This window comes from Polistes fuscatus, unplaced genomic scaffold (genome assembly GCF_010416935.1).
Source record: "Polistes fuscatus isolate 324 unplaced genomic scaffold, CU_Pfus_HIC Scaffold6, whole genome shotgun sequence".
Lineage (NCBI taxonomy): Eukaryota > Metazoa > Arthropoda > Insecta > Hymenoptera > Vespidae > Polistes > Polistes fuscatus.
The window spans coordinates 9,580,748-9,600,386 of NW_025113140.1; the positions used below are offsets into that span (position 1 = coordinate 9,580,748).

Consider the following 19,639-nt stretch of genomic DNA (forward strand, 5'->3'; position numbering starts at 1 on the left):
AGAATTCTATTGCTATTATTCGTGCACCATGCGTTACTCGCGCGTGCATGTTTATTTGCAACAGATTTACATACATTTTTGTGCGTTTGATTATACATTACTGACGTCATGCCTGCTATATTTTCCATAAACAGTATTTATTGTTGTTAATAAAAACACATTGAGAAAAAATTTGTCTAATATTTTTCTTTTCTTAATCTTTTACTCCTAAAATAAAAAAAAAAAAAATAGAAAAGAACAAATGGATAGGATTTTATAATAGATGATAAATATACATCACCTAAATCTTTTTATTCGTTCAACATTTTCATGTTAATTATAATATCATTTTAACTGCATCTCTTTAGTTGCAAATAGTTTTGCTTAATTTAAATTTGTCTAATAGTCGTGTAAACATAATATAATACTATACTGTTAAAAAAATATAGTTACTAGCGATAGACTAGGAGATTCGATAACTATAAGTGGCACAGAGAAGTATCCACGTAAACTTGCATTTTAAATGTTCAATTCTATCGAAATAGATCTCACCAAAGAATATAGCACGTAAAGGTAAGAAACGTGATGATAAAAGTTCTATTCCAATAAATATATAATATATATATATAATATATATATATAATATATATAGTCTTCGACTAGATTATGCTTAACACGAAGATATATAACTATATTAAAGACTAAATTGTTCGTCTTTTTTTGCTTTTCTTCATAATAATATCATTAAAAGTTCCAAAAATGCAACAAATTCGTAAATAAACCTTTGCGATAGGATTATTATTATATCTAATTATTTTAAACGATTTAAAATCATATTAAATCTGAATGGGTAAATAGGACGATAATATATAGTCATGGTCCTCGTATTTGGAATGAGATATTTCTCTCGAATAACACTAAACGTATGATATATACGTAGTATAGTTAGATACACGCGTATGATAATTTTCTTCATTTTGGTAACATGTAATCACATATCTGTCGCTATTAGCAGGTAACACTTTTCCTATCGAGAATATAGAGCTAAGAAAAGATATTAACTCGGCAAATAGAATATCTTATCAAGATTATTTCATGTAGTGTGCATCTCGTTATAGATATAGTGATTTCTTCTTTTTTTGTTTCTTTTTTTTTTTAAGAGCAAAAAAAATATATAATATATGTATATTAGAAGGCGAGTTATAAAAAATAAGGAAGATTTCTCACCAGAAAGTTGAGCATATATCTGCTTAATTCTACTTTCTAGTTTTGTGCTTCATACCAAAGTTTGTAAATCATCTTCCTCCAAGTCTTTATTATCGGAGGATGAAAGTAAGGGTCACATTTTAAATAAATGTGGAAACTCGTTGCTGATTTCACGTACCAATTGTTGGTCCTCTTGACTCTCAGGTGTTTCCTCGCAAAATATCCTATGTTTTTAAAAGTAACAAAAATAATATAGACCATTTGTGGTATATATTATATACCTCTTATTTACCTTGTAAAACATTTTAAAAGATCTTCCGATTGATGCCGATGTTCATTATAACTTGAAGTACGTAATACTCTGCGACACAATTCTAAATATTGTCTTCGCTATATAACATTAATTTTTAATTTAGTAAATTTCAATATAAATATTGTACTATGTACTTTAAAATAATCTTTACCTTATCGCCAGGATACATATCAAAAAGTTGCCTCAAAATAATTTCAATCAAGACTTTTACATCATTAGTATAGAAAAGACCTGCCGTATAGTCGTTATTAAACAAATCGATAAATAATTTCAATACAGAATGAGGAGGCTGCGGTTCGTGATCAAATATTCTTACTGGATCCTCTGTAATATATTGCAATAATATTAAAAAATAACTTTCATATTTTTTTCATCTATAAAAATTTATAAAAATAAATTACCTTCTCTGTTGAAAAGGAACAGGATTTTTTCAGTAAAAATTTTTGCTACCGTTCTCTCTTTTAATGCACTTATTACTGAATTTTCCGAATTCGTAAATTGCAGATTATATGATAATATTAAATTGACGAATAAATCAGGAATCTGATCTTCTAAATCAGAATCCGGTGGATTTTCTATTAAATCCAAAAGGAACGAGACGAAATCAGATCCTAGTTGTTCTACAATCATTTTCATAATGTGATAATCATGAAATTAATGTACATATTAATGTTGTATTTCAGCAAATGTAATGTACTACCTACTTTACTCACCCCAATGTGTAACTGGCATTGGTTCACCCATTGAAAAAATCATACTAAGCAGCAATGAAGAATAATTTAATTTCTGTACATTTCTTGGATTACTCCTCATATCTCTAAACAAATTTAGAAAAAAAACTTTCTGGTTTTGCATATGTGACATTAAACTATGCAAAACTATGTTACCTTGCTAATTCCATTGGTAATATGCTGTTTAACATAATAGTTAAAATAATAGAATCTAAACTACACATTACACCAAACGATTGCAACAATAATTGTCTTATAGTCCATCTTGGCTCCATTTGATAATACTGAATTAATACATTAACACCGTCGTATTGATCTTGTTTTAAGATGTATCTCGAAACATTTGCATCTGCATTTGTCTATGATAAGAAAATTATTACATATATATATATAAATATTTAATTATATTAATTGAAAATATTTCAAGAAATTTTATCTACAAAGATAATACCAATATGGATGTAAGCTCAGTGATGTTTTCTACTATAACAGATTCATCCTCATAAAGCATCCAATTTCTTTGCTGAGAATCTTCTTTGCGAGTAGTGAGTTCGGTAAAAATAATTTTTAGTCTACTTGCATCATATGTTTCTTCGATATTCATTTTTGATACCGTTAATGGTGTCTCTAATTGATGCAATAATGCTTCAAAATAATGATTAACACTATCAGGTAGCAGATGCTGTAACTCGTTCACAACAACAATGACCGCCACTTTAGACATTTCATAACTTAATTGAGTATTTCGACGAACTTTGTCGAGTAATTGATAAGCCGTTTTGGAATTTATATTACACAATGAATTACTTTTAACAGGCGAACCATTAGGAGACGTTCTTGCACTAGTCTGCGAAGGACTCTTATGTACTTCTGGCGTAGTAGGATAAGCTTTTTGAACCGTCTCTGAACTAGACTGACGAGGGAAAGATTGTCTACGTTGTTCAGTTGCAGATTGACGTCTACACTGGGTATTATATACTTCTCCTTGATCAGAATTACCATGGAGAGTAGTTTGCGCAGTTACATAAGAAGTATTACTCTGTATAAGTCTGACATCTCCATCTGAATTAGGACAGACAGCAGGAGGAATAGTTTCTTTGGTCGGTGTAGTATTTCCAAAGTCAGGAGCCAATGGTGCTTGTCTCTTGTGACTCGGTCCAAGTTGTTTCTTATTTAAAACTATTTGTTTTCTTCTCGCCAACAAATTACATAACAAATCCTGCTTATGCGTATCACCGCTTTTATTAATTTCTGATTGTAGAGTCAATATAGATCCGTCCAAGAAGTCGATTAAAAATTGTGGCTGTACCTGATGATCAGCGCGTGATTAAAGAAGAATTTGAAAGTACATTCGAGCATGACTTGACATACCTTTTTGGTAGTGACATAATTGGATGGAATATATCCAACCTGAGCTTTACTATTCACTACTTGCCACCAATTTCTTTGCTTAGTATTTGTTTGATGTAATATAAAATGATCCCCTTCACGAAAGCTAAGAGTTTTGGCGAAAGTAGCCTCGAAGTCGTACAACGCCTTAAGCATTTCATAATTTTCTATATATAAATATAATTAAAATTAATAATATTAAAATTAAATCATGACAAATTAAATAAATAAATGAGTAAAATAATTTAATACAGGGAAAATAAATGGATCCGTAAACTCACCTAACCTCGCATTATTCTCCCCCATCGTTTAGATTGTTAAATGCACAGCACACTTTCGCCAGGGACACACCCAAATAAAAACTAGACAGACAGGAAACTACTCGGCGCAGGCTACGAACATTTCACTTTCAATTCTGCTCGACATAATAGTTTTCTTGCTCCTTTTCGTGGATACACACACAAGAGTAAATGCTTTCGAAAAGATTTCGAGAATAGAGCCCCCTCTATAACCAATAACTTATATCGCAATTTTTAACTGCACCAAACTGCAGTTTGAGCATAAAATTGGTGCAAAGGATAAATAGATACAGATATATCTCGAGTATCGATCGAGATGCATCGTGTTTATTAATACGAAAACATGAGATCATAAAAAGTACAAAATTTTTATTAACAATGATTGTTCTATTACAATAATGAGGCATTTGTTGTGCATGATGATTTAATACATTGAATGAACTAGGGTAGGAGTAGATGATGAAAAAAGGGGTCACGTAGAATCGAACATTCCAACTCCTAATAGTAAATTTCTTCTAGAAAAATGTAAAGCTAAAACTGGAGAATTTTTTGTCGGAAATGTTCGCAATAAATAAGCTTCAGCATTGGTTTTTACATCAGGATTATGTGAGACGTTAACATCTTCCAAGCTCATTTCTTCTGCTAACTTTGTAAAATCCCATAATATTATAGTACAATCCAAGGAACCTATTATCAAGTAAAAAGATATTAATTTAATTAATTCAAAGAAGAAGAATACTATAGAAGTTGTTTCGTTAAAGAAAATTATACCAACTTACCCGAAACTAATATATTTCCATCTCTACTGAAAGATAAACAATGTATGGAACCTGTGTGGTTAGATAAAGCAGCCACAAGATGACCATGTGCTAAATCCCATACCAGCACACGATTATCCGCACCAGCCGATGCTAAGAATCGACCTTCGGCCGAAAAAGCAAGAGAATATATTGGAGCTTTATGACCGGTCATTAATCTTACTTGACTACCGTTTACACAATCCCATAATCTCACGGTCATATCGCTGGAGCCGGTTGCAATGTAATTTGAATTAGGATGAAATTGCACGATCTATAAAATCATTATTATCTATTTAAAGAAAAAGAAAAAATGCTAAAATTTCTTTTGAATTTTTTTCTTTAAATTAATGTAACTTACATCAACGTCGGAGTGATGGCCAGCAAATATTCTAAGAGGCTGATGACAATCGGTTGCCCAAAGTCTAGCTGTTTTATCATGAGAGGCTGTTGCAAAATAATAACCATGAGGTGAAAATTTTGTACACCATACAGGAAATAAATGGCCTTTGTAACAAACTACGCATGTCCATGTATGGAGTGACCATAATCTCACTGAAATTTAATAAATACAATCTTTATAGAATAATATACTAATTGTAAGAAAAAAGTATAGAAGAGTTAATCATATTTTTTACCTGTAGCATCTTCTGAACATGAAAGTAAAAGACTTCTATCTGGACTAAAGGAGAGATTGTATATTGGTCCGCTATGTCCATACAACGATCTCGTTATTTCTGCTGTTCTGTCATCCATCATTCTGACTAATACATCATCTATAACGCGAATGCAAAAAATCATGTATATATGTATCTAAATGAAAGATATAAATTTCAAAAAAATATTTCATTAAAATACCTGCTTCTCTATCAATATCTTGTAATTGTTCACCAGATTTCATAAGTCTTAATTTTTGTGGAACTAAACTCCATACTTTAATAGTAGAATCACTGAACCCAACAGCTAATAAACTTGAATCTTCTGATATTTCAGCTGCTGTTACGCTATATAAAATTTAACATACATTTATTAATTATAAAATCATACAAATTTGTTTTATTAATGTATATAGTTTTATACTTACGTATGTACAGTATTAAGTAACGTGTAAAAGCAAATAGAAGGCAATGTGTCAGGACCAAGAACAACTCTTTTAGATGCTTCTCTCATTGCTTTAACTTTTTCCATTTTATCTACATCTTTTCTAAATGAAAATAATAGAATTAGTAATATGATTTTAAAAATCAAATTTATCTTAACATATAAATATATCCAACTTACAAATTAGGTAATGGCATTCTACCCACAGATGGTGCATTAGGATCTGATTTGGTCTTTTTTGAAAATAGGGGATCTTTTTTAGCTTTTTTCTTTTTTGGTTTGTCTCCATCTGCACCAACTACATCATCCTCTTCTTCTTCGGCTGGTGGAACACATTGAATATCTGGTTCCTTTAAAAGGCCATAATAAACTTTCGTTTTATTATCTGTAAAGAATATAACTCATAAATATGACTGCATTACAAAACTCATTAATACTAATTAATTTTCATAAAGAGATACAATACCTTGCCTTGTCGCTTCACCCACAACAGCACCTGAAGTAGCTTCAATTTGTTGTTTATTACGAGCAACTCCTTCGTACATATCAAAATACAAATGCTCTTGTATAATATTCAACAACACGCTGTGCTTTTTTTCTTGCAAATGTCGTTTTAATATCGATAAAGTATCCCTCGACATTCTTATAATAAATTGATTAGATCTATAAAAATGCATTAATTGTATGAAACAATTATTTTTAAAAATGTGGACATGTATATCGCAAACTAAACTACGTACTTGAATGTATCAGTCAATTCATTGCCTGCCATTTGTTCCCGTTTAGTAACATTCGAAAGCTTTTTTAAATCAGCTTGACAATATTCTTCTAAATTTGCTCCAAACTTTGCTATTAATTGTTTAGCTTCTTCCGAATGATTATTATATACTAGTTCTAGATACATATGTACCAATACTGGATACAATATCGTACCCAACTCGTGCTAAACATCAATGACAAAATATGAATCAATGAAATCATGAAATTCAATCATCAATGAAAATATGAATATTTTTGAAAGAAAGTATTAACATTTATAAGTTTTTTTGACTTATTATCTTACCTTGTATATATCTAAAGAACTTTCCACAAATTTCTTTAATTCACTGTATGCTTTTTCATATAGTGCAGGATCACCTTCGCTTTTGTAAGCTGACAGAACACTGCTTACTTCTGAATCTGTTTGTTCAGTTTCATCTGCAGTTACATCTGTTAGATTTGCTTCTTTCCTAAATAATTCTTCGGTTCCCTAAATAAGAAAATCAAAGAAATATATCCAGACATCAATTTTATCATGAATGTTTACACAGACATTGAGGTTATATATTTACTTATTCAAATAAATCATTAATTTACCTTCAAGTTATATTTCTTAAGAAACTGCAGGATAGCAAGCATAGTATTCTTTTCGTTTTCCATATTTGTTTGAATTATTTAATATGTCTTTACTAATAAAATAAACAATTATCACAGACAACTAAAAACTTATTTCAATTCAAATATAGCAATGATCGTGTAGATACAAGAAAGTCGACAAATGATCGATTTTAAACGTGAACTATATTAAGGTTATACACTACATTTACGCGAAGAGTATGCAACTTCAGCGCCAACTATGGACAAAATATGAACTAAAAGTTGTGAGCTAAGTAAGAACTATCTTCATTCGTGCTTATGATTAGTTGGTGCTTAAGCATGTTGTTAGAACAGTGTTTCCAATCTTTATTTTCTCACTGAATAATTAAAAATTTTTAAATTATTATAAAACAAATATAAAATAATAAATTAAAAATATCGTAAATTTGATAATATATACGTAATATTAATAATATTGTTAGAAACATTTCGCGGCACAGTGATGGAGAATCACTGGTTTACTTACATTACTATGAACTAAAGTATTAGTTTAGTAGGCTGAACTAACACATTTTAATTTAGTCAAAAATAATCAAAAATTGTTAAATACTTTATATAAAGTTTATATTTAGTCTATTTTGTAAACTTAAGTCCATTTACTGGACTAACAAGCTGTAAATAAATAAATCTATCATTCTATATATTATTTTAATAAAAATAGAATATGCACTAATGTGTGTACGTGTGTGCACACGTGTGAGTGCACTTCCATGTATTTATGGGGTAGAAATCTTTGCGTAATTTTTTTTAAATAGTTCCACTTGTAAAAATAATCCACTTTATAATAATACTATTACTACTAATAATAATAACAATAATAATATTATTAATAAATATGCATATATAATAAAAATAACAATATACGTAAGTGGGTTGGAAAATCTTGAGCTTAATATAAAAAACAATTACTTTATTCGATCAAACCGATTATTATTTTGTCAGTGGACAAGTAACAACGTTAGAAATAAATCGATTTCGAAGGGTTGTAAAAAAAAAACAAGTTTCATTTGTTGACAATAATTTAAAAATATAATTAGAATATATATATAGTTTTTCTTTTTTTTTTTTTAAAAGATACAATTGCGAGTTTACGAAAAAATTACGAACTCTATTGAGATTTATTTGTTTCTTTTTCTTTTTTACGCCATAAGTTTAAAGCTTTGTTGAAAAAGGGTGGGGAGGGAAGAAGGGTTTAAAGCACTGTTCCAGCCGTGACAACCGAACGGTATGCAGATACCAAGTTGGGGGTAAATCGGGAAGCCGTACCGTACAGAGACTGTAGTGATCGTAGTCACTCCGAACAGTCAACGACATTCTGATACGACCAACGTAACGGAGAACAGTTCAAGGTAAGTGATTTTACTGTATAAAGTACTTGAATTTAAAAAATTATTTATGTTTATTCACATTACATTCTTTTTTAAAGACATTTCTAAGAGTTTTTATTAATCACGAATAAATGAAAAGAATGAATTAATAGGATAATTTAAAATTGTTATTACGAGATTGTAAATTATTTTTTATTCTTGGCAATAGAGCTTAATAAAAATATTATTATTATTATGTTCTTTCATTAAATATTTTTAATAAATTTAATTTAAAGTAACATATAGAAAATATATTTTTACCTTAGACACTTTTAAACAAAATTATTAAATTCGTCAATGCATTCAAATTTTATTTGTATCTAAATATATAATTTATATTTAATGACCAAAAAAATTTTAATAACGTAATTAATAATGTTACATTAGGTTAAATCATTGCATATTTTATAAATATTTTTATGGATAGATCTTTTTATATAACACTTAACAATGTATTTAATTTTAATAGATTTTGTTTGTTTTGTTTGATTTGATTTGAATGCATTTAAATAGATAGAAATGAATTGAATATCTCGTTAAGTCTGGTGATATGCAAAATTGTTAAATACTTTTTATAATTTCATGAATTGATGACAAGTGACTCGCGTTCTTCATGAGATGTTCCTCGTTGTCGTCATGATAATTAAGAACAGTAAAAGAGTAAACGCGGAATGAAACGTTCTTATGGGCCGACATAACTGTAAATTTGCAGGCGTAACCTTGTTGCCGGTGGTTACACTGTTACAAACTCGACAAAGATTTGTTCCGCTATGTGTCCATATCTTTTGCCCCGGTCGTGTCATTTGCGTTTTATTTAAACGCGTGCAATTCGCTTCCTTTTTACTTTTTTTTTCTTTTACTTTTTTTTTATAGCCACAGTTGTAGAACAGAATTTATGCTTTGTTGTAATTTATTATTTAGTAAAATTCAGCGAAGAATTTTTAGATAAATCGCACCACCATTTGAAAACTTTAAATGATTAACTATTAGTTTACAGTTATTTGAATACAAAATGTTTAATTTTTTTTTTTCTCGTTACTCGTAATTTTTATTAAAAATTTGATCAATCGTTTAAAAATATTTTCAACAAATCTAATTTAAGTAAAACACTAAAACATTTCTTTCTTTCTTCCTTAATATCTTGTTTTGTCTAAAAAAAAAAAAAAAATGCCGAAAAAATGAGAAATTTGATTTAACGTTTTAAGACAATGAAATTATAAAGTTGAATTGTATTAATTTTCTCGAATGATATCTAACGTCTGTATTTTGGGAGAATTTGAGTTGAGAAACCGTAGCATAAGTGTTCAATGGTGGTCTTCCGTAAATAAACGTACGGGGAGAGCGAACATAATCGAACAATCGAGCGAATCGCAGTAGATCCGGCCGGAACTCGGCGTATAATGCCGCGGAAACGAGTGGGAAATTATATTTGTTATGGAGAATCGGGAATTCGAAGCGAGTTGTGTCGAGCAGCGGTTCTACGGACCCTGAGAACGATCTCATCCGAGCGCGTTGGAAAGACCGGACGGAACTTTCGTTTAAATGTCTATGTGTCCTCGTCTGTTGATTTCAATTTGTCCTGGTACGCCATTTTTTCAAAGACTTTTTTATTCGTATCATCCATTTTTCCCATATTATATTATTTTTCTAATTATTCACACACACACAAACACACATACACATTTAGAATCATTGACACTTTTCTTCCAAATTTTGTACACCAGATAAATTTATTTTCACCTATTTTATAAATAATAATTTTAATTTTTTAATTATTAATTATAAATATAATAAGGTATTATATATAAAAAAGAAAAAAAAATAATTATATATGGATAATAAAATAAATTAAACACAGACCGAGACGTCGCGTTACTTCTGAACGGTAGCATGCTCATACTAAATATAATAATTAGTAAAGAATTGTAATTAGTTCGAGCACGGATATTACATTTTGACTGGCATGTAAATGATCAAAGGAAAACCGTGACATTCGTTCCGGGTTGAACAAAAGAATGAAACAAACGGCGCATTGATCTTTTTTTTCATGGTTATATAAAATTAATTACAAAATATTTCTTTTTTTTTTTGACGAATTCCGACGAATGAAAAGAATTTATCTACACGAGACAACTATAATTATATATATTATTAAAAATTACAATCTAATTTATTATAAATTATATTGATATTAATAATAAATTAATATTACACTGTGATTGATCCCATTTTTTGTCTTCTTTATTTTTAGGTAAATCAAGATGAGTATCCTAGGATCGTGTATAAGCCTTTTAATCTTTCATCTCGCATCGATCGAGGCAATCGGTGTTGGCCAAGCATGGCGAGTATCGCCATACTCAAAGACCGATTATTCATTGGAACATCCATCTTGGCCTCGATTGGATTCATCAGCGTTCGAAGTACGCACTGTCAGTGGTGTAGGTCGTTTTGTACCTTTCAATGATTTACGAAGCTTTCATAATAATCAAATAATAGAAAAAGTCGACAACGTAGAGCCGAATTCATTGATCGAGCAAGAAAATATCGAACGCGATTCGAGAGAAATGTCACAGTTCCAAGACGTTTTAACAAAGAAAAGTAGAAATGTTAGAAAGGATTTGTCGTTAGATCAGAAGATGGTGGAGGACACTGTTAACTATCCGCAAAAAATATTTCGTACAAAAGTTTCTATGAGGGTATTCCCGATCGACAATTGGGATAAATCATTAAAAACCGATGAAAAATTAGACAAAGTTAAAGAAATGGATAATCATCGTGTACGCCGTGAAACGGAGAACGATACTAACATGGAGAAAATAGGTACAATGTTGACCCTTCGCGAGGCAAGATTAGCTTCACCGGAAATATGGTCGAAACAACCGTTGTCCGTTGAATTTCGTCATCGTTCGAACTTCGAGCAACCACTTCGAGATCCAAACAATGACGAGGATGATACGTCGATCGGTATAAGAAATTATCAAGGCCCACGTGCCGATTTCGTAACGAGTCATTATCATCGTCGTGGTTATCCGGACAATCGGGAGTCTCGCGATACATTTGTATCTAAAACTTTCGATGACATTGATCTACCATGGTACAGGAATATGATCAGAGAGAGGGATTACGATATATCACCTATACCGCGTCGCAGTTATTCCGAATATTATCGGAATTATCCTGAAAGAAATTATAGAATGGAAAGGGATTATTACATGCGTGTACCAAACAACGAGCATTCTTATTATTACGATCGTTACAGGGACGAGGATCTTGATCTTTACGGTAGAAGCAGACCAACCCCTAAACCTAAAAGAATTATTTATTATGCTACATTACCGGAAATCGTAAGGAAGCCTGTTGATCTAAGAAATTATCCTAGAACACCATACCACGATGGTGGTTTAACCAGGACAACCGTGACACGTGGTGGAACCTTTGAACGTGTACCCGGTAACGTTGATCCTAGCAGGTATCGTTATCGACATCTCTACGATGGCTATGATTCTTATTCTAAAAGATCGAGCTTTTACGATCGTCCTTACGTTGGATACAGGGATGACGAGGATCGTAGAAAAGGATCAATCAAGGAGAACTTAAACGACCATGATTCCGGATTCGAAGCCAGTAACGACAGGAACGTGGTCAATCAAATTCAAAATAGAGACGATGGGAATAAATTACCGTGGCCTGTACAAATTGGTACCGAAGTTAGTGTCAAGGACGACGACAGGATTCACGGGAGAAAAATTTTTGGCGATACAATAGGTTTCGAAAGATTACAGAATTCACCCGAACGTACTTCGAACAACGAAACTACCGAAAAGAATATTAATTAAGACTTATTAGTTTTCTTTTTTATTAATTTTTTAGCTCACGTGAATTGTGAAATGATCACTTCCCTTTTTTTTATTTTATTTTATATAAATATATAAATATATATTATTCTAATTTAGTTAAAAGATTTGTGTAATGAGCGAGTACAATGGAATCTTCATTATTCGAATATTTGTCTCATTTACATTTTCATTTGAATTATTTATAAATGTTTAATAGTAATTTGTGTTTAGTTTGAAATCTTTTTCTTTGAATTTTATAATCAATTAAATTTGTTTGTTTTATTAGTTTATTTGGATAATGGAGGTTTTATTGTATTCACATTGAGAAACGGGGAAAAATAGTTTATTTTCTATTGTTAATTGGGTATGGAAAGGTTTATTGGTTAATGGGTTCTCGGTAATGGTGATTGGGAATGGTCTAATAACTCGCTAAATTTTCGCGAGAAAGATCATTTTTATCTTATGGAAAAAGAATAGTATTTCTCTTAGTTTTATCAACGAAAGTACGAGGCTTCCTTTTCGTTCGTACGTTTAAAAATATTTCATTACTTTTTCTTCTTTTTTTTTTCCTATTTATTTACGACAATTGTTCATGCCGACGTATGAATTTTGTCGAGGGTTGTTTTGAATAAAAATTTAGCCAAACCGTCCGAGAAACTGTTCTTCGATGTGATCTTGTTCAAATCTGTTAACCAAGTATTGATCTGTGGGCGTGTGTTTAGAGAAAATGAATTATTTTTTAATCAATAACTACATAAAATATATTTCTTTTTAAGTTTGATTACCGTGTTGGATTTGCCATTCATAAATTTGGCCAATTCTTCGGGTGTCATGTTCAAAATATTGCAAGCAGTTTCACATGCTTCTCTCTCGCATGCTTCACTCCCATATAAATTTATTTTTTCACCTTCTTGTTCGTCCCAATGATCGTGAATTTTTTGTAAAAATTCCTATAGATGGAAATACTCGATCGATCGTTCAAAATTAAAATATGTGTAAATTAGAAAGCATTTAGTTTAATTAAAAAATAAAGAAAAAACGTTTACTTTGATGGCTTTCGAATATTCGTAATTTTTACTCTCAAATGTAATTAATTTGTCTTTCAAAACTTTGATAGCGTCTTCGCATTTGATTTTAACAGAATTAATTTCATTCTGCATCGATTCCTCGTACTTTCGATTTATTTCGGATTCGATCTGTCGTATAGATAATAAACGATTATTTTCATTAATTTATATGTTATTTAAGTATATATAAATATACATATATATTATGTATATATATATATATATATATATGTGTATGTAGTTGTACATTTTTATAAACAATATTAAAGAAAATATTTGCAATCGGAGTGGCTTGATTATTTTTTTACCTGTTGTTTTAAATCGGTCTGAGATTTTTCAACTTTGCAAGTAAGGTTTTCCTTCTCCTCGTTTATTAGAGAAATCTGGGCAAGAAATCATTTATTTAAGTTATAAAGGTTATTTATGAGCGCGTACACGGATAGAAATTATTTATATACTTTGGCTTTGAGTTGCGCGTTGGTGGTCCTAAGTGCAGTCAATTCGTTTTCTAATTCTTTGATCTTCAACGTAAATAGATCTTTTTCCTTGGTAAGATCCGATAGTTGACCTTTGTAACTGTTCAGTAAAAATCCTTTATTGGCATTCGCTGATTCAGATCTTAATAATCTATATAAATTATTATTTTATTAAATAATATAATAATAATATATGTGTATAAATACAATATTAATTTTAATTAATTAATTTACCAAAATTTGTTTTCATTTGTTGCGCTTGATTACTATTATAATTATTATATTATATATAAAAATTTAATTTAATATTATTTTGTAGGAAAAAATATAACATAAAAGCAAACTTGTTATGAAGTTGTTTGATAGTTGCACAATCTTCTTCAGATTTTTTCTTCAATTTAGCCAATTCTCTGTATTTCGGTAATTCACGAATTTGCGTAGCACTGATCCTTTCATTTTGTTCTTTACCAATCTTCATTTCCATCCATTCTTTCATATCCTCGAACTTTTTACGAAGAGACGTGTTTTCAGCAATGAGATCGTTCAAATTCGTTTCGGTTGTTTCCATTTCTTGTTTTAAACGCGTAAAACAATTGTTTACCGATTCATATTCGTTTGATTTATCTTTTAATTCCTTACGCGTTTTTGCTAATTCATTTTTTAATTTTTTCGATTTAGTAATAGCATCACGTAACTAAAACAATTCAATATGTTTATTTACAATCAATTATTGACGATTAATATTTCGTTTCGAATGAGGTTTACTTTTTTGTATAATCGTTTAGATAATTTTCCAAAATATCTCGAAGATTTATAATTATTATTTCGTCGAGATACATTTGTTTTGTTATTCGACAACGCGTACGATCCAAATTTGTCTAATACTGAGGTACATATTTGTACGATTTTTTGTTGCAACGCTTCATTCTCTTTAGAGGCTTCCACTTGCACATTTTCTACGATCCTATGATAACAAATATTTATTCATTAATTAATATTTAACTTTCGACTAAATATTAATATAAAAAAAAAAAAAAACACAAAAGAAAAGAAAAAAACGAGATAAACCTTTTATACTTCTCTTTAATAAAACTTTTTTTTCTTATCGCTTCTTCGAGTTCTACTTTAGTTTCGGAAAGTTTGTTCTCCAACTCGGTAATAATATTTTCATATCTGATAGAATAATATTCATTTTTATTCGTAAAATATACTCATTTATAGCGCCAAATAATTCCTTTTTTTTTTTTTCTTTTTTTTTCCATTTGAAAGATAATTTTCTAATCTTATTTTTTTGTATTATCGAAAAGTATGGAAAATATTTGAACATTCGTATTAAAACTTACTCAATTTCTTTGTTGATAGGTTCCACGCTTTTTTGCCATTCCTTTCTAATTGATTAAGAAGTTTAATTGTAATAATAATGTAAAATAAAATATATATATATAAAATAAAATAATAAATGAGAATTTATTTTTGAAATTTTTTTTGAAATGTAATCGTAGTTAAGAGAAATTTGATGAAAAATTGGTTAGGAATATATTTTATACATACTCTTTGCGTACCTCATCCCCTCTATTAAGGGCTTCTTCGATCAACCATTGAGGTGCAGGTTCTTCAACGATATTCATACATTTTTTGTATCCACTATGAAATAACGACGGAGTAGAACGACTCAGACAATTATTTTCATCCGTGTACACACTTTTGTCTTTATCCTCGTTACAAATTGCATTAGTTTGCGTGAAGTTATTCTTTGTTTCAACATTGCTTTTCTGAACTGACAAAACAATTTTAATAAATAATTTTATTAATAAGAGTAAGAGAAAAAGGAACAAAATTATTTAATTAAAATATATCAATTCAATATAGTTACACATTAAAAATAACAAATAATAAAAAAAAACAATTAAAATATACAATATCAAATTTATATTTTAATACTAAGTGACCCGACAAACGTTGTCCTGTCTTAGCTGTGAATATTCAATTCGAACTGGAATCTATATTCTAGCAAATTATGGCGTGACCAAGGGCGAGAGAGAGAAACAGAGATTCATTTTTATATATTTAGATAGATTTCATAATTCGCGCGATTACAGTTTACGACGTTACCTACTAAGTTATACGCGAATGTTACTGTCAGCTGTCTCCATCTACAGTACCAATTAAGTACTAACTTGAACTAAAATAAAGTCGATAAAAAAGTTAAGTATTTAAAAAAAAAAAAATAATTTCTATAAAGAAAAGACACAACAAATGTTGTTTTTATTTTCATTTTATATTCATGAATCAAAGATCGTTGAAAAAAAAATATTAAAAGGAGGTAGATATAATTAATGATAGATAAGATAAGAAACGCAGAGAGAAATAGTGTATGTGTATGCGTGTATATTTGTGTATGTGTGGTGTGTGCATGAGTGAGTGAGAGAGTAAGAGAGAAGGGAAAAAATTATAAAACGATTACTAAAAGGGATCGTTAAGGAAGGAAAGAATTCGACCGTTAATTAACTTTGGTCGTGTCGACGTAAAGAGGTCCGATAATTTATCGCGAAACGATAAATTCGTGAATTCGATCGGAGGGTAAGGTGAAACTTTTGTGGAGGAGGAGGTCGATGATATTATTGGATATTATCGGGCCATATGGAATTTGGGCCTTAAAATGATCCCCCGTGCAGGAAATTGCTAACGACTTAAACGTTTGGGCGTTGCAAGGGGACCCTAAGTTCCGAGGACCCAGTTATGATGGATGGACTTTGACTAGTCTGTAATTTGAAGGCGTTATATGTGTACCTCTAACACGTTGTTCGAAACAACCATCCCCTCCATATGTCTCTCTCTCTCTTTCGTTGTATTTTATTATTTATTCTTATTTATTTTTCTTTTTTGTAAACTAGGAGAAGGTAACTTTTATAACTCAGATTTCTGATATATTTATATATATATATATATGTGCATTACGTTTATTAAGAAACTTTGTATCTATTCTATTTTAATTATAAGCTGTTGTTATAGACAGGAGAAAAATGGAATCAACGGTGAAGTATTGTAAACAATTATAACAAATTTTGGTATGTAAAAGTAAAATCAAACATTTCCTCTTCTTTTCTTTTTTTTCTTCTTTTTTTCTTTTTTAATGTCATTTATTTTGTTTCTTATTAGATTCAGTAAAATGAAATAATAAATCAATGAATAATATATAACGAAGCTAAAATTGCAAGGATGTTTCGTTAAATGTAACCGTGTATTTTACTCGTGGAAACTTAATATCACCTTTTTTTATGTATTTTTTTCGTTTTAAATGTATACACACGCACACACACGCACACACACCCGCGCGCACATATATACGTATATATTATATCCTATTCTTCGAAATCAATCGTGACTACAATCGGAGTTATCGAATAACTCAGCGCCCGCGTTCCATTATTTTGCATTAATTAATACTTGTTAGCACGGACTCACGTAATATTTTGCGAATGCTACGTGTTGAACAGAGTAACTAATTAAATTTGTTCGCCAATTATACTTGCAATCCGATGCTGCCAATTTTCTCTACGTTTTGCCCTTTGGTACACTAATTAATTTCCACGGTCGAGCTCACTTTATTTACGCGTGACAAGCTTCAAAATTGCACCCACATGTCGGGTATATTTACGGGGGCCCACGTTTAATGCAGACTGCGCCGTAGAAAAATACTCTAACGTTACGCCCCACGTTATATTTGCATTCTGGGCTCCCGAAAATCTAACTCTACCGCTTTAAACTATCACGATATCCTATGCTTCACGTTATTACATACGATTATCCTACCACAAAGATGATACGCGTGTTACTACGTTTTTATTTATTGTTGTTTTACAAACGCGTCGTTACGATCATCGTTCGAATAATAAAACAAAAAGATCTGCCAGATCTAAATTCGAAAGAAAATCATCCGATTAGTTTGCTTCAATCAATTTTCATTTAATTCTTCATTTTAATTTAAAACTAAAATCAAAGTACAGTCGATACTAACGATTCTGTTTTCTTTTCCCTATGACCAAAATGAATTTGTCTTGCTACAAATATAACTTTTGTCTACAAAAATATATAATTCATAAGAAAAAAATTTCAACGAAAAGCAACGTATATTTCGTATATTTTTTATCCTGATCAAAATTATCAAAAAATAAAAAAAAAACGAAACAAGCATGAAATAACTGCTGACATTTAGAAAAGTACATTATTTTTTCTAAGAACCGAGTGTTAGGTTCGATATGATGTTTGAGGTTATACCGGTGTGTTCCATCCCGGTTTCGATACGCAAGAGCGATCAGCCGGTGAACCCTCGACCACGAGTGCCCACCCCGCTAACGTGGAATTATTGTGGATAATATGTGGATAGTTAGTCCGCGATTAGCCTGTCCAGTGGATTATATTCCTCCCCTTTTCGTTCCCGCAGTGCCCCGCGGCTTGGCAACATCATGATAAATGACCGAATCCTTTACAAGTTTTTAGCCGTGAACCGTTTAGTTCATCTCATCTTCCCTCCCCTTTCCTCCCCCCACCGCGACCACCACTCATCTCTTTTCCAATCGTTCCTTCCTTCCTTCTCTACGATTCGTGACTCTTCCTTTTTTTTCCCCTTCTTTCTATCTATTTCTTTTTTTTTCTATCTCTCTCTCTCTCTCTTGCTATTCCGGCGAAGGTCGCAACCACAATCACGCTGTAAATCATCGTAAACGTTGACGTAAATGCCACGGGTAATTAGATACACTTACTGTCAGTTGTGATCCTCACTCCTAAGGTATCATTTCTAGTCTCATTTTTGTTATTCAATACTGCCGCGTTCTTGGAAACCTGAAATGTGAAAAGATTCTTCGATTATTATTCGAAAAAAAAAAAAGAAAAAAAATGTAAGAAAAAAATACACATCGAATAATTAATTACAAGTAATTAAACGTAATTAAATTTGTCAATACTCTTGAGAATACCATTTAAAATGAATAAATATTTTATTGATCGACAAGACAATGTCATATCAAGTATTAATGTAATTCGTATCATTATCTAATCATTCTTATTAATTCTAAATTAATTTAATATTAAAGCGCGAATCTCTCAAACATTTCTTGACAAAATTTTGAACGAGTGGTGCATTAGATCTTCTGTGATAAATTACATTTAACAATGTTATTAACACGAGAGTTCAGTTTCTTAGGCATATTCGAATAACGAATAAACGTCCTCGTGAAGATATTTACGGTTGGTCGTTATTAAAATTAAAAGTGCAAGATGATAGTGCTTTAAAAAGTTTAGAGCAACCATTACCAAGGGTAAGATTGTCTCTCTTTCTTTCTCATCCTGTTTTTTTCTTTTTTCTTTTCTTTTTCCGGTACATCGCTAATCCATCGAGCAGCTTAACCAAGCGGATAGGGGGGGATAGGTGGGTGGGTATGGGGGTTGAAGAAGGAAGGGTGGATGGGTGAAGGAAAGGAAAGGAAGGTCGAACTGATGACTTAGAGAGTAAGGGGTGTGTGTTTTCGCGTAGATTGCAAGAGCCAGCACCCCTCTACGGCTAATTTTGAGACTCACCGTTGTTTATTGCCAAATCCTTTTAGCTTCGAATAAGGGGATGAGTTGTTCGGAAGAATAGGAGAACGAGGGGGGTGGGTAGGGG

The 19,639-nt window shown here is 30.8% G+C and overlaps 4 protein-coding genes and 1 long non-coding RNA gene across 5 annotated transcripts; 1 reads left to right on the forward strand and 4 right to left on the reverse strand.

Moving 5' to 3' along the window:
* Window positions 1–9: 9 nt before the first annotated feature.
* LOC122522869 (NCK-interacting protein with SH3 domain) lies at window positions 10–4,148 on the reverse strand. The gene is made up of 9 exons (XM_043644207.1): window positions 3,900–4,148; window positions 3,601–3,785; window positions 2,681–3,538; window positions 2,386–2,588; window positions 2,212–2,315; window positions 1,900–2,118; window positions 1,650–1,822; window positions 1,478–1,575; window positions 10–1,409 (listed from the first exon to the last, which is right to left on the reverse strand). The coding sequence occupies exons 1-9, from the start codon at window positions 3,922–3,924 to the stop codon at window positions 1,319–1,321; spliced, it is 1,956 nt and encodes a 651-aa protein (XP_043500142.1). The 5' UTR covers window positions 3,925–4,148; the 3' UTR covers window positions 10–1,318.
* Window positions 4,149–4,269: 121 nt separating this feature from the next.
* Window positions 4,270–7,324, reverse strand: LOC122522868 (transcription initiation factor TFIID subunit 5). The gene is made up of 11 exons (XM_043644205.1): window positions 7,172–7,324; window positions 6,879–7,064; window positions 6,556–6,758; window positions 6,282–6,478; window positions 5,996–6,200; window positions 5,799–5,918; window positions 5,573–5,718; window positions 5,353–5,490; window positions 5,076–5,269; window positions 4,697–4,988; window positions 4,270–4,604 (listed from the first exon to the last, which is right to left on the reverse strand). Exons 1-11 carry the CDS (start codon window positions 7,232–7,234, stop codon window positions 4,390–4,392), a joined length of 1,959 nt encoding a protein of 652 aa, XP_043500140.1. The 5' UTR covers window positions 7,235–7,324; the 3' UTR covers window positions 4,270–4,389.
* A 1,171-nt stretch (window positions 7,325–8,495) lies between these two features.
* Window positions 8,496–12,462, forward strand: LOC122523216. Its single transcript, XM_043644872.1, has 2 exons — window positions 8,496–8,580; window positions 10,850–12,462. Exon 2 carries the CDS (start codon window positions 10,860–10,862, stop codon window positions 12,432–12,434), a length of 1,575 nt encoding a protein of 524 aa, XP_043500807.1. The 5' UTR covers window positions 8,496–8,580; window positions 10,850–10,859; the 3' UTR covers window positions 12,435–12,462.
* A 254-nt stretch (window positions 12,463–12,716) lies between these two features.
* On the reverse strand, window positions 12,717–15,605 carry LOC122523323 (coiled-coil domain-containing protein 186-like). The gene is made up of 10 exons (XM_043644997.1): window positions 15,529–15,605; window positions 15,321–15,365; window positions 15,046–15,150; window positions 14,743–14,941; window positions 14,322–14,671; window positions 13,960–14,128; window positions 13,810–13,884; window positions 13,481–13,630; window positions 13,220–13,384; window positions 12,717–13,138 (listed from the first exon to the last, which is right to left on the reverse strand). Exons 1-10 carry the CDS (start codon window positions 15,603–15,605, stop codon window positions 13,025–13,027), a joined length of 1,449 nt encoding a protein of 482 aa, XP_043500932.1. The 3' UTR covers window positions 12,717–13,024.
* A 63-nt stretch (window positions 15,606–15,668) lies between these two features.
* Window positions 15,669–19,599, reverse strand: LOC122523430. Its single transcript, XR_006305295.1, has 3 exons — window positions 19,555–19,599; window positions 18,741–18,819; window positions 15,669–15,754 (listed from the first exon to the last, which is right to left on the reverse strand). It is a non-coding gene; the product is annotated as an uncharacterized LOC122523430 (long non-coding RNA).
* Window positions 19,600–19,639: the final 40 nt, after the last annotated feature.

Coding starts and splice junctions, on each gene's coding strand:
- LOC122523216 (XM_043644872.1), top strand. CDS start 10,860: ATGAGTATCCTAGGATCGTGTATAAGCCTTTTAATCTTTCATCTCGCA.
- LOC122522869 (XM_043644207.1), bottom strand. CDS start 3,924: ATGGGGGAGAATAATGCGAGGTTAG. Junction 1,576..1,649: donor ATATGTATCCTGGCGATAAG/GTAAAGATTATT, acceptor AATGTTATATAG/CGAAGACAATATTTAGAATT. Junction 1,410..1,477: donor CTTTTAAAATGTTTTACAAG/GTAAATAAGAGG, acceptor TTAAAAACATAG/GATATTTTGCGAGGAAACAC.
- LOC122522868 (XM_043644205.1), bottom strand. CDS start 7,234: ATGGAAAACGAAAAGAATACTATGCTTGCTATCCTGCAGTTTCTTAAG. Junction 7,065..7,171: donor TTAAGAAATATAACTTGAAG/GTAAATTAATGA, acceptor TTTCTTATTTAG/GGAACCGAAGAATTATTTAG. Junction 6,759..6,878: donor GTTCTTTAGATATATACAAG/GTAAGATAATAA, acceptor ATTGATGTTTAG/CACGAGTTGGGTACGATATT.
- LOC122523323 (XM_043644997.1), bottom strand. CDS start 15,605: ATGAATATCGTTGAAGAACCTGCACCTCAATGGTTGATCGAAGAAGCC. Junction 14,942..15,045: donor ATTAAAGAGAAGTATAAAAG/GTTTATCTCGTT, acceptor TTGTTATCATAG/GATCGTAGAAAATGTGCAAG. Junction 13,885..13,959: donor ACGCGCAACTCAAAGCCAAA/GTATATAAATAA, acceptor TTTCTTGCCCAG/ATTTCTCTAATAAACGAGGA.